General features: G+C 49.4%; 1 protein-coding gene across 1 annotated transcript in view; it reads right to left on the reverse strand.

Moving 5' to 3' along the window:
• Positions 1-872: 872 nt before the first annotated feature.
• Positions 873-16302, reverse strand: part of LOC116361462 (ephrin type-A receptor 6-like) — a gene marked incomplete at both ends in the record, with an annotated part of 70404 nt that continues 54974 nt past the window's right edge. The window contains 4 exons of the mRNA XM_031815912.1: positions 873-1066; positions 5617-5725; positions 6208-6370; positions 7550-7674. Of these exons, the coding sequence (XP_031671772.1) occupies positions 873-1066; positions 5617-5725; positions 6208-6370; positions 7550-7674 (591 nt within the window). The remainder of the gene's footprint in view (positions 1067-5616; positions 5726-6207; positions 6371-7549; positions 7675-16302) is intronic.

Below are 16302 nucleotides of genomic sequence, written 5' to 3' on the forward strand. Positions count from 1 at the left end.
GCTGGGGGAAACCCTCAATAACATTCTACTACTGGGGGAAACCCTCAATAACATTCTACTGCTGGGGGAAACCCTCAATAACATTCTACTGCTGGGGGAAACCCTCAATAACATTCTACAGCTGGGGAAACCCTCAATAACATTCTACTGCTGGGAGAAACCCTCACTGCTGGGGGAAATCCTCAATAACATTCTACTGCTGGGGGAAACCCTCAATAACATTCTACTGCTGGGGGAAACCCTCAATAACATTCTACAGCTGGGGGAAACCCTCAATAACATTCTACAGCTGGGGAAACCCTCAATAACATTCTACTGCTGGGAGAAACCCTCACTGCTGGGGGAAACCCTCAACAACATTCTACTGCTGGGGGAAACCCTCAATAACATTCTACTGCTGGGGGAAACCCTCAGTAACATTCTACTGCTGGGGGAAACCCTCAATAACATTCTACTGCTGGGGGAAACCCTCAATAACATTCTACTGCTGGGAGAAACCCTCACTAACTGGCCTAGGAACAGTGGGTTAACTGGCCTAGGAACAGTGGGTTAACTGCCTTGTTCAGGGGCAGAACGACAGATGTTTTACCTTGTCAGCTCGGGATTCGATCTTGCAACCTTTCGGTTACTGGCCCAACGCTCTAACCTCCACTGCCGTCCACTGTCTATACACACCATCTTATATAACTACTGTGTGCATGTCTGCTTGCATGTGTGTGTGTGTGTGTGTGTGTGTGTGTGTGTGTGTGTGTGTGTGTGTGTGTGTGTGTGTGTGTGTGTGTGTGTGTGTGTGTGTGTGTGTGTGTGTGTGTGTGTCTGTGTGTGTGTGTGTCTGTGTGTGTGTGTGTCTGTGTGTGTGTGTGTCTCGGTACCTGCTCCTATCACCCTCTCGATGCGTATTCTAGAAGGATCTATCTCCTTGGTGAACTCGTGGACAGCCTGCGTTGGGTCTTCATATGTGTCAGGATCCACATACGTCTTGATACCAGGGAAAGGGAGCACGTTCTGAAAGTGAGCCCTCCTCTTATCGTCTGACTGCATCTTAGCCTTGATGAACACCTGACACCTGGACCAGGAGAGAGACACAGCGGACTATGTCAGGTTCCTGTCTGGCTACATTACAGACACATGTCAGGTAGAGGTTCCTGTCTGGCTACATTACAGACAGGTAGAGTTTCCTGTCTGACTACATTACAGACACGTGTCAGATCTCACAGCGTCTGGATAGATTAACTGATCTGAGCCTCCTGTCAGTGTCCCATTTGGGACTCATCCTCTGTCGTAGCCCAGTCCCAATCTGAACCTCCAGTCAGTGTCCCATTTGGGACTCATCCTCTGACGTAGCCCAGTCCCAATCTGAGCCTCCCGTCAGTGTCCCATTTGGGACTCATCCTCTGACGTAGCCCAGTCCCAATCTGAGCCTCCCGTCAGTGTTCATTTGGGACTCATCCTCTGTCGTAGCCCAGTCCCAATCTGAGCCTCCCGTCAGTGTTCATTTGGGACTCATCCTCTGTCGTAGCCCAGTCCCAATCTGAACCTCCAGTCAGTGTCCCATTTGGGACTCATCTTCTGACGTAGCCCAGTCCCAATCTGAGCTTCCTGTCAGTGTCCCATTTGGGACTCATCCTCTGACGTAGCCCAGTCCCAATCTGAGCCTCCTGTCAGTGTCCCATTTGGGACTCATCCTCTGTCGTAGCCCAGTCCCAATCTGAACCTCCAGTCAGTGTCCCATTTGGGACTCATCCTCTGTCATAGCCCAGTCCCAATCTGAGCCTCCCGTCAGTGTCCCATTTGGGACTCATCCTCTGACGTAGCCCAGTCCCAATCTGAGCCTCCCGTCAGTGTCCCATTTGGGACTCATCCTCTGACGTAGCCCAGTCCCAATCTAAGCCTCCCGTCAGTGTCCCATTTGGGACTCATCCTCTGTCGTAGCCCAGTCCCAATCTGAGACTCCCGTCAGTGTCCCATTTGGGACTCATCCTCTGTCGTAGCCCAGTCCCAATCTGAGCCTCCTGTCAGTGTCCCATTTGGGACTCATACTCTGTCGTAGCCCAGTCCCAATCTGAGCCTCCCGTCAGTGTCCCATTTGGGACTCATCCTCTGTCGTAGCCCAGTCCCAATCTGAACCTCCTGTCAGAGTTCATACACTCTCTGTCAGTCAGTAGTAGCTGCAGACAGACAGGGGAGTAACCAATGAGAGGACACAACCAGACAGCCAGCAGCCAGCAGCTGGATTGCATGCAGGGTAATTAGGCATAAAAGTGTCCCAGCCAATGGGAAAATGAGAAGGACAGCTTGGCGGATGTGGGGGGGGGGGGGGGGGGGTCCATTAAAACCTGCCTGGTTGAACCGATTTTAACTGAATCACACTCAGGAATAATGAGAGAAGAGGGGGAGAGAAAGAGAGAGAGAATAGAAAGGGGAGAGAAGGAGAGAGAGGAGTGGTGGGGGAGAGAGGGGAGGAGAGGGAAGAGAGGAGAGGAGAGAGAGGGGGAGGAAGTGGGAGAGGGAGGGAAAGGGAGAGAAAGAGGAATGGTTGAAGAGAGAGGGGAGAGAAGAGAGATGGCGAGGGAGAGGGAGAGAATGAGTCCTGGGGCTCTGTTCACATACACAAACAGACCACACAGAGCCCCAGGACAGCAACACAATCAGACACCAACCAAATCACGAGAAAACAAAAAGATAATTACTTGACAAATTGGAAAGAATTAACAAGAATTAGAATTAGCAAACTAGAATGCTATTTGTTCCTAAACAGAGTACACAGTGGCAGAATACCTGTCCACTGTGACTGACCCAAATTTAAGGAAAGCTTTGACTATGTACAGACTCAGTGAGCATAGCCTTGCTATTGAGAAAGGCCGCCGTAGGCAGACATGGCTCTCAAGAGAAGACAGGCTATGTGCTCTCTGCCCACAAAATGAGGTGGAAACTGAGCTGCACTTCCTAACCTCCTGCCCAATGTATGACCATATTAGAGACACCATATTCCCCTCAGATTAGACAGACCCACAAAGAATTCGAAAACAAACCAGATTTGGATTAATTCCCATATCTACTGGGTGAAATTCCACAGTGTTTCATCACAGCAGAACGATTTGTGACCTTTTGCCACAAGAAAAGGGCAACCAGTGAAGAACAAACACCATTGTAAATACAACGCTTATTTATGTTGATTTAATTTCCCTTTTGTACTTTCACTGTCTGCACATCATTACAACACCGTATATATATTCCTATATATATATATATACATAATATGACATTTGAAATGTCTTTATTCTTTTGGAACTTCTGAGTGTAATGTTTACTGTTCATTTTTTATTTTTAAATGTTGTATATTACCTATTTCACTTGCTTTGTTTGGTATGTTTCCCATGCCAATAAATCTTCTTATGGCCTCTTGGGTAGGGGGCAGTATTTCGACGTCTGGATGAGAAGCGTGCCCAAAGTAAACTGCATGTTACTCATGCCCAGAAGCTAGGATATGCATATAATTGGTAGATTTGAATAGAAAACACTCTAAAGTTTCCAAAACTGTTAAAATAATAAAACCTGAGGAAAATCCATCCAGGAAGTGGGATTTCTTTGATGTGGGTATTTTCATTTTGGAGCTCCGAGCCACTTCAAATGTGAAGCTATTGAAAACTATGACTTCAGCCTCCCAGATTGCAGTTCCTATTTTCAATTGAATGCCTGTACCGTGTCTAATGGGTTAGGACCCAGATGGCAGTTCCTATGGTTTCCACTAGATGTCAACAGTCTTTAGACATTGTTTAAGGCTTGTTTCCTGAAAAATGAAGAAGAATGAGACCCTTTTTGTCAGTGGACTGAGGAAGAATGCAGAGCTGGTTTGCGTGCGTGGCCCTTTGTGGTTTCCCTTCTATTGAATACGCTGCTGTCCGGTTGAAATATTATCGATTATCTAGATAATTGACAACCTGAGGATTAATTATAAACATCGTTTGACATTTTTCGACGAATTTTACTAGGATTATTAGGATGTATTCGTCTGCATGTTTGGACCGCCTTGGAGCCAGTGGATTACTGAACAAAGCGCACCAACAAAACAGAGCTTTTGGGATATAAAGAGGGACTTTATCGAACAAAACAAACATTTATTGTGTAGTTGGGACTCTTGTGAGTGCAACCATATGAAGATCATCAAAGGTAAGTGAATACTTTTATCGCTATTTCTGACTTTTGTAATTCCTTTACTTGGTTGTAAAATGTTTGTATGCTTTTGTACGCGGGGCGCTGTCCTCAGATAATCGCATGGTGTGCTTTCGCCGTAAAGCCTTTTAGAAATCTGACAAAGCGTCTGGATTAAAGAGAAATTCATCTTTAAGCCGATGTATAACACGTGTATAGTTTTATGAATGTTTATTATGACTATTTCTTTATTTTGAATTTGGAGCTCGGATGTTGTCGAGGTGGGTCGCTAGCAGAACGCCTGCACCAGAAAGGTTACAGCCCCTTGAATTGTTGTCAAGGCAACCTAAGGGCACATTGACTTGAGAGAGAGGGGGGCATAAGTATTACTTCAGAAGTATGTTGTCAAGGCAACCTAAGGGTACACTGAATTGAGAGAGAGAGGGGCATAAGTATTACTTCAGAAGTATGTTGTGTACTACTAAAGAGTGGGGATGTAAAGTAGTGTACTACTAAGGAGTGGGGATGTAAAGTAGTGTACTACTAAGGAGTGGGGATGTAAAGTAGTGTACTACTAAGGAGAGGGGATGTAAAGTAGTGTACTACTAAGGAGTGGGGATGTAAAGTAGTGTACTACTAAGGAGTGGGGATGTAAAGTAGTGTACTACTAGGAGTGGGGATGTAAAGTAGTGTACTACTAAGGAGTGGGGATGTAAAGTAGTGTACTACTAAGGAGAGGGGATGTAAAGTAGTGTACTACTAAGGAGTGGGGATGTAAAGTAGTGTACTACTAAGGAGTGGGGATGTAAAGTAGTGTACTACTAAGGAGTGGGGATGTAAAGTAGTGTACTACTAAGGAGTGGGATGTAAAGTAGTGTACTACTAAGGAGTGGGGATGTAAAGTAGTGTACTACTAAGGAGAGGGGATGTAAAGTAGTGTACTACTAAGGAGTGGGGATGTAAAGTAGTGTACTACTAAGGAGTGGGGATGTAAAGTAGTGTACTACTAAGGAGTGGGGATGTAAAGTAGTGTACTACTAAGGAGTGGGGATGTAAAGTAGTGTACTACTAAGGAGAGGGGATGTAAAGTAGTGTACTACTAAGGAGTGGGGATGTAAAGTAGTGTACTACTAAGGAGTGGGGATGTAAAGTAGTGTACTACTAAGGAGTGGGGATGTAAAGTAGTGTACTACTAAGGAGTGGGGATGTAAAGTAGTGTACTACTAAGGAGTGGGGATGTAAAGTAGTGTACTACTAAGGAGTGGGGATGTAAAGTAGTGTACTACTAAGGAGTGGGGATGTAAAGTAGTGTACTACTAAGGAGTGGGGATGTAAAGTAGTGTACTACTAAGGAGTGGGGATGTAAAGTAGTGTACTACTAAGGAGTGGGGATGTAAAGTAGTGTACTAGTAAGGAGTGGGGATGTAAAGTAGTGTACTACTAAGGAGTGGGGATGTCCCTTACCGTCCGGTGATGAGGAAGAAGAGGGTGAGGATGATGACCAGGGAGAACCCGCCCACGGCTGCCGTGACAACCACGAGCACCTGCCCCTGGTCAGCTGCCATGCCTGAGTCTGTTACGGGCCAGAGCAGAGAGAGACAAGCACACAACTTAGTACTACACACACTGAGACACACACATACTGAGATACACACTGAGACAAGCACACAACTGAGTACTACACACACTGAGATACACACACTGAGACACACACACACTGAGACACACACATACTGAGACACACACACTGAGACAAGCACACAACTGAGTACTACACACACTGAGATACACACTGAGACAAGCACACAACTTAGTACTACACACACTGAGATACACACACTGAGACACACACACACTGAGACACACACATACTGAGACACACACACTGAGACAAGCACACAACTGAGTACTACACACACACTGAGACACACACACTGAGATACACACACTGAGACACACACAGAGACACACACAGAGACACACACAGAGACACACACAGAGACACACACTGAGACACACACTGAGACACACACACACTGAGACAAGCGTCCTCACACTCGTCCCCGGTGGAGAAGTGAACCGTGTTGCTGTAAGCGGTGAAGCCTGCGGCGGTGCGAGCGCGCACGTGGAACACGTACACAGTGGAGGGCTTGAGACCGGTCACGACGACGCCCAGGGCCTTGGTACGGGTCGATGAGTAGCCCGACTGTTCCTGTTCCTGGTGAGGACACGCCCACAATGACTTCACTTACAACAGGGTGGGAGCAAAATAAGGCATGCAGTAGCCCCCCTCCATGAGCGCTGGTTAACAGAGACCTTTATATCCAGTAGCCCCCCCTAGAGGAGCGCTGGTTAACAGAGACCTTTATATCCAGTAGCCCCCCTCCAGGAGCACTGGTTAACAGAGACCTTTATATCCAGTAGCCCCCTAGAGGAGCGCTGGTTAACAGAGACCTTTATATCCAGTAGCCCCCCTAGTGGAGCGCTGGTTGAAAGAGACCTTTATATCCAGTAGCCCCCCTCCAGGAGCGCTGGTTAACAGAGACCTTTATATCCAGTAGCCCCCCTACAGGAGCCCTGGTTAACAGAGACCTTTATATCCAGTAGCCCCCTAGAGGAGCGCTGGTTAACAGAGACCTTTATATCCAGTAGCCCCCTAGAGGAGCGCTGGTTAACAGAGACCTTTATATCCAGTAGCCCCCTAGAGGAGCGCTGGTTAAAAGAGACCTTTACATCCAATGTGACTTGTTTATTTTACCAGGTAAGTTGACTGAGAACACGTTCTCGTTTACAGCAACGACCTGGGGAATATTTACAGGGGAGAGGAGGGGGATGAATGAGCCAATTGGAAGCTGGGGATGATTAGGTGACCGTGATGGTATGAGGGCCAGATTGGGAATTTAGCCAGGACACCGGGGTTATCACCCCTACTCTTACAACAAGTGCCATGGGATCTTTAATGACCTCAGAGAGTCAGGACACCCGTTTGACGTCCCATCCGAAAGACAGCACACTACACAGCACACTACACAGGGCAATCACTGCCCTGGGGCATTGGGATATTTTTTGAGACCAGAGGAAAGAGTGCCTTCTACTGGCCCTCCAACACCACTTCCAGCAGCATCTGGTCTCCCATCCAGGGACAGACCAGGACCAACACTGCTTAGCTTCAGAAGCAAGCCTGCAGTGGTATGTAGGGTGGTATGCTGCTGACCAGAACCAACCCTGCTTAGCTTCAGAAGCAAGCCAGCAGTGGTATGTAGGGTGGTATGCTGCTGGCATACAGTGTGTGTATACATTTTTAGTATGTGAGACGTGTGGGAATCGAACCGACAACCCTTTTTGCATTGCTCTATACAACTAAAGTGTTCCATAAATGTGGTCTATAGGACTGTACCTTATCGTAGTACTTGATCTCATAGTCCAGTATGACGTTAGGCTGCTGTTCCACCTCCGTCCAGGAGAGGGCGATACTGTTGTCAGACGCCCAGTCCTTCCTCACCACGCCAACCAGAGAAGGACCTGCAGAGACACGTTCACAGGCCTGGGTCCAATACATTGTGTTAAAATACTCCCAAATACTCATCAGTGGTTTGGGACCAGGGGGAGAACGACTGCCGCCCCTCAATTCAGAATACAGGATGCCCTCCCCCCCAGTAAACGAGAAAATGTCAATCTTCGTGGTCAATATTCGTGTACAAATGTTGTTGTTTTTTAAAGACAATCATCAAATCAAATCAAATTTATTTATATAGCCCTTCGTACATCAGCTGATATCTCAAAGTGCTGTACAGAAACCCAGCCTAAAACCCCAAACAGCAAGCAATGCAGGTGTAGAAGCACGGTGGCTAGGAAAAACTCCCTAGAAAGGCCAATACCTAGGAAGAAACCTAGAGAGGAACCAGGCTATGTGGGGTGGCCAGTCCTCTTCTGGCTGTGCCGGGTGGAGATTATAACAGAACATGGCCAAGATGTTCAAATGTTCATAAATGACCAGCATGGTCGAATAATAATAAGGCAGAACAGTTGAAACTGGAGCAGCAGCACAGTCAGGTGGAAGTTGAAACTGGAGCAGCAGCATGGCCAGGTGGACTGGGGACAGCAAGGAGTCATCATGTCAGGTAGTCCTGGGGCATGGTCCTAGGGCTCAGGTCCTCCGAGAGAGAGAAAGAAAGAGAGAAGGAGAGAATTAGAGAACGCACACTTAGATTCACACAGGACACCGAATAGGACAGGAGAAGTACTCCAGATATAACAAACTGACCCCAGCCCCCCGACACATAAACTACTGCAGCATAAATACTGGAGGCTGAGACAGGAGGGGAATCATGGTACCAATCGTTTCCTCTATTCCCCCAGATGTATGTTCTTGAAACGGTTATTTTTCAAATCGCTCACAGAAGAAGTTATGAGGATTATATAGTTGGTACTGGCAGCCTGCAGTACCCCGGTTGGCCTTCAAGGCGAGATAGTCAAAGAGAGGGGGCAGCATGGTCCTGTCTGGGGGGGGGTCAACATGGTAGATGACCAGTCTCTACTAACTGTCTTCACACTGGGCAGACTAGATCCTGACATAATGGTCCTGTCTGGGGGGGATCAGCATGGTCCTGTCTGGGGGGGATCAACATGGTCCTGTCTGGGGGGGGGGGGTCAGCATGGTCCTGTCTGGGGGGGGGTCAGCATGGTCCTGTCTGGGGGGGGTCAGCATGGTCCTGTCTGGGGGGGATCAACATGGTAGATGACCAGTCTCTACTAACTGTCTTCACTCTGGGCAGACTAGATCCTGACATAATAGCAGATTCTAAATATGTCGCTGGAAGGGCACACACTGATTGAGTTTGTATGTGTGTGTGTGTGTGTGTGTGTGTCGTTTTGGCACACACTGATTGAGTTTTTATGTGTGTGTGTGTGTGTGTGTGTCGTTTTGGCACACACTGATTGAATTTCTCCAGGTAAATATTCCCTCAGGCCACGGCTGGTAGCTGTGCTACTGCCTGCTGGGTAATAGCATCCTCAGTCAGCGTAATGTGTGTGTGTGTGTGTTTGTGTATGTGTGTGTGTGTGTGTGTGTGTGTGTGTGTGTGTGTGTGTGTATGTATGTGTGTGTGTGTGTGTGTGTGTGTGTGTGTGTGTGTGTGTGTGTGTGTGTGTGTGTATGTGTGTGTGTGTGTGTGTGTGTGTCAGAGTAATGTGTCTCTTACTGTTAGTAAGACATGGAAATCTGGGGAAGGGAGGGAGAGGAGAGGAGAGGAGAGGGAGGGAGGGAGGGAGGGAGGGAGGGAGGGAGGGAGGAGGGAGGGAGGGAGGGAGGGAGGGAGGGAGGGAGGGAGGGAGGGAGGGAGGGAGGGAGGGAGGGAGGGAGGGAGGGAGGGGAGGGAGGGAGGAGAGGAGAGGAGAGGAGAGGAGAGGAGAGGAGAGGAGAGGAGAGGAGAGGAGAGGGAGGGAGGGAGGGAGGGAGGGAGGGAGGGAGGGAGGGAGGCAGGCAGGCAGGCAGGCAGGCAGGCAGGCAGGCAGGCAGGCAGGCAGGCAGGGAGGGAGGGAGGGAGGGAGGGAGGGAGGGAGGGAGGGGAGGGAGGGAGGGAGGGAGGGAGGGAGGGGAGGGAGGGAGGGAGAGGGAGGGAGAGGAGAGGAGAGGAGAGGAGAGGAGAGGAGAGGAGAGGAGAGGAGAGGAGAGGAGAGGAGAGGAGAGGAGAGGAGAGGAGAGGAGAGGAGAGAGGAGAGAGGAGAGGCTCCCATCGTCAGAGTAGCAAGACTGCACTACTTTAAACCAGATGGAACACTATTCCCCATATAGTGCACTACTTTAGACCAAATGGCACCCTATTCCCTCCATAGTGCACTACTTAAAACCAAATGGAACAATATCCCCATATAGTGCACTACTTTAGACCAGGGAAATGCACTACCTAAAGGCCACGTGTCGAACTCATTCCACGGAGGGCCGAGTGTCTGAGTTTATCGATCCACCCACAACCAGGTAAGGATCTCCTCTCACCTGGTTGTCTCAGTAAGGAACTCCCCTCACCTGGTTGTCTAGATCTCAGTAAAGAACTCCCCTCACCTGGTTTTCTCAGTAAAGAACGTCCCTCACCTGGTTGTCTAGGTCTCAGTAAGGAACTCCCCTCACCTGGTTGTCCAGGTCTCAGTAAAGAACTCCCCTCACCTGGTTGTCCAGGTCTCAGTAAGGAACTCCCCTCACCTGGTTGACTAGGTCTCAGTAAGGAACTCCCCTCACCTGGTTGTCCAGGTCTCAGTAAGGAACTCCCCTCACCTGGTTGTCTAGGTCTCAGTAAGGAACTCCCCTCACCTGGTTGTCTATGTCTCAGTAAGGAACTCCCCTCACCTGGTTTTCCAGGTCTCAGTAAGGAACTCCCCTCACCTGGTTGTCTAGGTCTCAGTAAGGAACTCCCCTCACCTGGTTGTCTAGGTCTCAGTAAGGATCTCCCCTCACCTGGTTGTCTCAGTAAGGAACTCCCCTCACCTGGTTGTCTAGGTCTCAGTAAGGAACTCCCCTCACCTGGTTGTCTAGGTCTCAGTAAGGAACTCCCCTCACCTGGTTGTCTAGGTCTCAGTAAGGAACTCTCCTCACCTGGTTGTCTAGGTCTCAGTAAGGAACTCCCCTCACCTGGTTGTCTCAGTAAGGAACTCCCCTCACCTGGTTGTCTAGGTCTCAGTAAGGAACTCCCCTCACCTGGTTGTCTCAGTAAGGAACTCCCCTCACCTGGTTGTCTAGGTCTCAGTAAGGAACTCCCCTCACCTGGTTGTCTCAGTAAGGAACTCCCCTCACCTGGTTGTCTAGTACTTCATTGAAAGGAAAAACCCAAAACTTGCAAACACTAGGCCCTCCATGGAATGAGATTTGACTCCTCTCCTCTCCTCTCCTCTCCTCTCCTCTCCTCTCCTCTCCTCTCCTCTCCTCTCCTCTCCTCTCCTCTCCTCTCCTCTCCTCTCCTCTCCTCTCCTCTCCTCTCCTCTCCTCTCCTCTCCATCTGTGGTTTTATCCCCAACACATTAAGGGAGATTTGTTTCCTGCCTCACGCTCATCATTTGCAAATAGCATATTAATGCCTCATTACGCTTTTAATTATGCTACATTTATTCAGACATCATTCCTAATTCATTTATCCTCCCCTGTTTGCAGCGTTCCCCGGTCTAATCTTGACAAGTTGGATTTGATTCCCTAGTTTAAATGTGTCATCAATTACACATGGAAATAAAAATGGAGGAGTAAGTAGATTACATTGGAATGAAAATAGAAATTCATCAAGTTTATCAAAAAGTTGCATTTTCACCGGTGACAAGGCATTAAGCAGGTAGCTCTCTGAGGCAGGAAACTAGGAGATAATTATCAAGGCATTAAGCAGGTAGCTCTCTGAGGCAGGAAACTAGGAGATAATTATCAAGGCATTAAGCAGGTAGCTCTCTGAGGCAGGAAACTAGGAGATAATTATCAAGGCATTAAGCAGGTAGCTCTCTGAGGGAGGAAACTAGGAGATAATTATCAAGGCATTAAGCAGGTAGTTCTCTTCTGTGGGAAACAGGGAGATAATTATCAAGGCATTAGTAGGTAGTTCTCTTCTGTAGGAAACTAGGAGATAATTATCAAGGCATTAGTAGATAGTTCTCTGTTGTAGGAAACTAGGAGATAATTATCAAGGCATTAGTAGATAGTTCTCTGTTGTAGGAAACTAGGAGATAATTATCAAGGCATTAAGCAGGTAGCTCTCTGAGGCAGGAAACTAGGAGATAATTATCAAGGCATTAAGCAGGTAGCTCTCTGAGGCAGGAAACTAGGAGATAATTATCAAGGCATTAAGCAGGTAGCTCTCTGAGGCAGGAAACTAGGAGATAATTATCAAGGCATTAAGCAGGTAGCTCTCTGAGGCAGGAAACTAGGAGATAATTATCAAGGCATTAAGCAGGTAGCTCTCTGAGGCAGGAAACTGGGAGATAATTATCAAGGCATTAAGCAGGTAGCTCTCTGAGGCAGGAAACTAGGAGATAATTATCAAGGCATTAAGCAGGTAGTTCTCTGAGGGAGGAAACTAGGAGATAATTATCAAGGCATTAGTAGATAGTTCTCTGTTGTAGGAAACTAGGAGATAATTATCAAGGCATTAAGCAGGTAGTTCTCTTCTGTTGTCACGCCCTGGTCTTAGTATTTTGTGTTTATCTTTATTATTTGTTCAGGCCAGGGTGTGACATGGGGTTATTGTATTGTCCTATTGGGGTTTTGTAGGCATTGGGATTGTGGTTGATTAGGGGTGTGTCTTGTATAGGCTTGGCTGCCTGAGGCGGTTCTCAATCTGAGTCAGGTGATTCTCGTTGTATCGGATTGGGAACCGTATTTAGGTAGCCTGAGTTTCACTTTGTATTTCGTGGGTGATTGTCCTATCTGTCCTATGTGTACTCTCTGTTAGTTTGCACAAGTATAGGCTGTTTTCGGTTTTCGTTTATTGTTTTGTAGTGTTCGTGTTTAGTTGTGTTTACGTTTGTTTAAATAAACACGGATCGCAATCGACACGCTGCAGTTTGGTCCGACTCTCCTTCATCACAACTAGAAAGCCGTAACAGAATCACCCACCACCAACGGACCAAGCGGCGTCACAACAGGCAGGAGCAGCCGAAAGAGGAGAGGCAACAAAGGCAGCAACAGCGGTGTTATGAGGAGGTTATGGACAGCAGAAGCATGGAGTATACGACGTGGGATGAAATAGGGATTCGCTAGAGCAGTGCGAAGAGGGCTATAGGCGAATGGAGTTGGAGAAACAGACACGGCGGCGCAGAGCGAAACCCGAAAGTCACCCCAAGAAATGTATTGGGGGGGGGGGCTCAGAGGGAGAGTGGCTGAGTCAGGAGATAGACCTGAGCCAACTCTCCCTGTTTATCGTGAGAAACCAAGGAGGAGACCAGAACCAGAGCCGGTGTTAGAGGTGAGTGAAACAGAGACTGTGAAGGAGTTAATGGGGAAATTGGAGGAGAGAGAAATGAGGGAGTTGCTGTGTTGGTGCTTTTTGCATGGGATTCGCCCGACGGAACGTGTCGGGGATTTGATGGCACCTGGGTTAGCGCTCCATACTCGTCCTGAGGTGCGTGTTAGTCGGCTGGTGAAGTTGGTGCCAGCCTCACGCACCAGGCCTCCTGTGCACATCCCTAGCCTTGCACGTCCTGTGCCAACACTGCTCTCAAGATCTCCAGTATGCCTTCACGGTCTAGCCCATCCTGTGCCACCTTCACACTCCAGACCTCCGGTAGCAGCTCCCCGCACCAGGCTTCCTGTGCGTGTCCTCGATCCAGTACCACCAGTTCCAGCACTACGCACCAGGCCTTCAGTGCACCTCGCCTGTTCAGCGCAGCCAGCGCTTTTCTCCTCTCCTGCGCTGCTGGAGTCTCCCGCCTGTTTAGCGCAGCTAGAGCCTTTCTCCTCTCCTGCGCTGCCGGAGTCTCCCGCCTGTTCAGCGCAGCCAGCACTTTTCTCCTCTCCTGCGCTGCTGGAGTCTCCCGCCTGTTCAGCGCAGCCAGAGCCTCTCTCCTCTCCTGCGCTGCCGGAGTCTCCCGCCTGTTCAGCGCAGACAGAGCTGCCAGCCTGCAGGGAGCAGCTGGAGCTGCCAGCCTGCATGGAGAAGCCAGAGCTGCCAGCCTATATGGAGCAGCCAGAGCTGTCAGTCTGTAAGAAGCCACCAGAGCTGTCAGCCTGCATGGAGCAGCCAGAGCTGTCAGTCTGCATGGAGCAGCTGGAGCTGCCAGCCTGCATGGAGAAGCCAGAGCTGCCAGCCTGCATGGAGCAGCCAGAGCTGTCAGTCTGCATGGAGCAGCCAGAGCTGTCCGTCTGCAAGGAGCTGTCAGTCTGCAAGGAGCTGCCAGTCTGCAAGGAGCTGCCAGTCAGCACGGAGCCGCCAGAGCTGTCAGTCTGTAAGAAGCCGCCAGACTCTTCCAGATCTGCCAGTCAACCAGACTCTTCCAGATCTGCCAGTCAACCAGACTCTTCCAGATCTGCCAGTCAACCAGACTCTTCCAGATCTGCCAGTCAACCAGACTCTTCCAGATCTGCCAGTCAACCAGACTCTTCCAGATCTGCCAGTCAACCAGACTCTTCCAAATCTGCCAGTCAACCAGACTCTTCCAGATCTGCCAGTCAACCAGACTCTTCCAGATCTGCCAGTCAACCAGATTCTTCCAGATCTGCCAGTCAACCAGACTCTTCCAGATCTGCCAGTCAACCAGACTCTTCCAGAACTGCCAGTCAACCAGACTCTTCCAGATCTGCCAGTCAGCCAGACTCTTCCAGATCTGCCAGTCGGCCAGGATCTGCCAACCAGCCAGGATCTGGTAGATCTACCTACCTGCCTGAGCTTCCTCTCACTCCTGAGCTTCCTCTCACTCCTGAGCTTTCTCTCACTCCTGAGCTTTCTCTCTAAACAGTCTGGTCCAACAGGGTTAAACAGTGGGGATCATGGGTGGTGTCTGGTCCAACAGGGTTAAACAGTGGGGATCATGGGTGGTGTCTGGTCCAACGGGGTTAAACAGTGGGGATCATGGGTGGTGTCTGGTTCAACAGGGTTAAACAGTGGGGATCATGGGTGGTGTCTTGTTCAACAGGGTTAATCAGTGGGGATCATGGGTGGTGTCTGGTCCAACAGGGTTAAACAGGGGGATCATGGGTGGTGTCTGGTCCAACAGGGTTAAACAGTGTGGATCATGGGTGGTGTCTGGTCCAACAGGGTTAAACAGTGGGGATCATGGGTGGTGTCTGGTCCAACAGGGTTAAACAGTGGGGATCATGGGTGGTGTCTGGTCCAACAGGGTTAAACTGTGGGGATCATGGGTGGTGTCTGGTTCAACAGGGTTAAACAGTGGGGATCATGGGTGGTGTCTGGTCCAACAGGGTTAAACAGTGGGGATCATGGGTGGTGTCTGGTCCAACAGGGTTAAACAGTGGTGATCATGGGTGGTGTCTGGTCCAACAGGGTTAAACAGTGGGGATCATGGGTGGTGTATTGTTCAACAGGGTTAATCAGTGGGGATCATGGGTGGTGTCTGGTCCAACAGGGTTAAACAGGGGGATCATGGGTGGTGTCTGGTCCAACATGGTTAAACAGTGTGGATCATGGGTGGTGTCTGGTCCAACAGGGTTAAACAGTGGGGATCATGGGTGGTGTATGGTCCAACAGGGTTAAACAGTGGGGATCATGGGTGGTGTCTGGTCCAACAGGGTTAAACTGTGGGGATCATGGGTGGTGTCTGGTTCAACAGGGTTAAACAGTGGGGATCATGGGTGGTGTCTGGTCCAACAGGGTTAAACAGTGGGGATCATGGGTGGTGTCTGGTCCAACAGGGTTAAACAGTGGGGATCATGGGTGGTGTCTGGTCCAACAGGGTTAAACAGTGGGGATCATGGGTGGTGTCTGGTCCAACAGGGTTAAACAGTGGGGATCGTGGGTGGTGTCTGGTCCAACAGGGTTAAACAGTGGGGATCATGGGTGGTGTCTGGTCCAACGGGGTTAAACAGTGGGGATCATGGGTGGTGTCTGGTTCAACAGGGTTAAACAGTGGGGATCATGGGTGGTGTCTTGTTCAACAGGGTTAATCAGTGGGGATCATGGGTGGTGTCTGGTCCAACAGGGTTAAACAGGGGGATCATGGGTGGTGTCTGGTCCAACAGGGTTAAACAGTGTGGATCATGGGTGGTGTCTGGTCCAACAGGGTTAAACAGTGGGGATCATGGGTGGTGTCTGGTCCAACAGGGTTAAACAGTGGGGATCATGGGTGGTGTCTGGTCCAACGGGGTTAAACAGTGGTGATCATGGGTGGTGTCTGGTCCAACAGGGTTAAACAGTGGGGATCATGGGTGGTGTATTGTTCAACAGGGTTAATCAGTGGGGATCATGGGTGGTGTCTGGTCCAACAGGGTTAAACAGGGGGATCATGGGTGGTGTCTGGTCCAACATGGTTAAACAGTGTGGATCATGGGTGGTGTCTGGTCCAACAGGGTTAAACAGTGGGGATCATGGGTGGTGTATGGTCCAACAGGGTTAAACAGTGGGGATCATGGGTGGTGTCTGGTCCAACAGGGTTAAACTGTGGGGATCATGGGTGGTGTCTGGTTCAACAGGGTTAAACAGTGGGGATCATGGGTGGTGTCTGGTCCAA

This window comes from Oncorhynchus kisutch, unplaced genomic scaffold (genome assembly GCF_002021735.2).
Source record: "Oncorhynchus kisutch isolate 150728-3 unplaced genomic scaffold, Okis_V2 scaffold698, whole genome shotgun sequence".
Taxonomy (NCBI): Eukaryota; Metazoa; Chordata; class Actinopteri; order Salmoniformes; family Salmonidae; genus Oncorhynchus; species Oncorhynchus kisutch.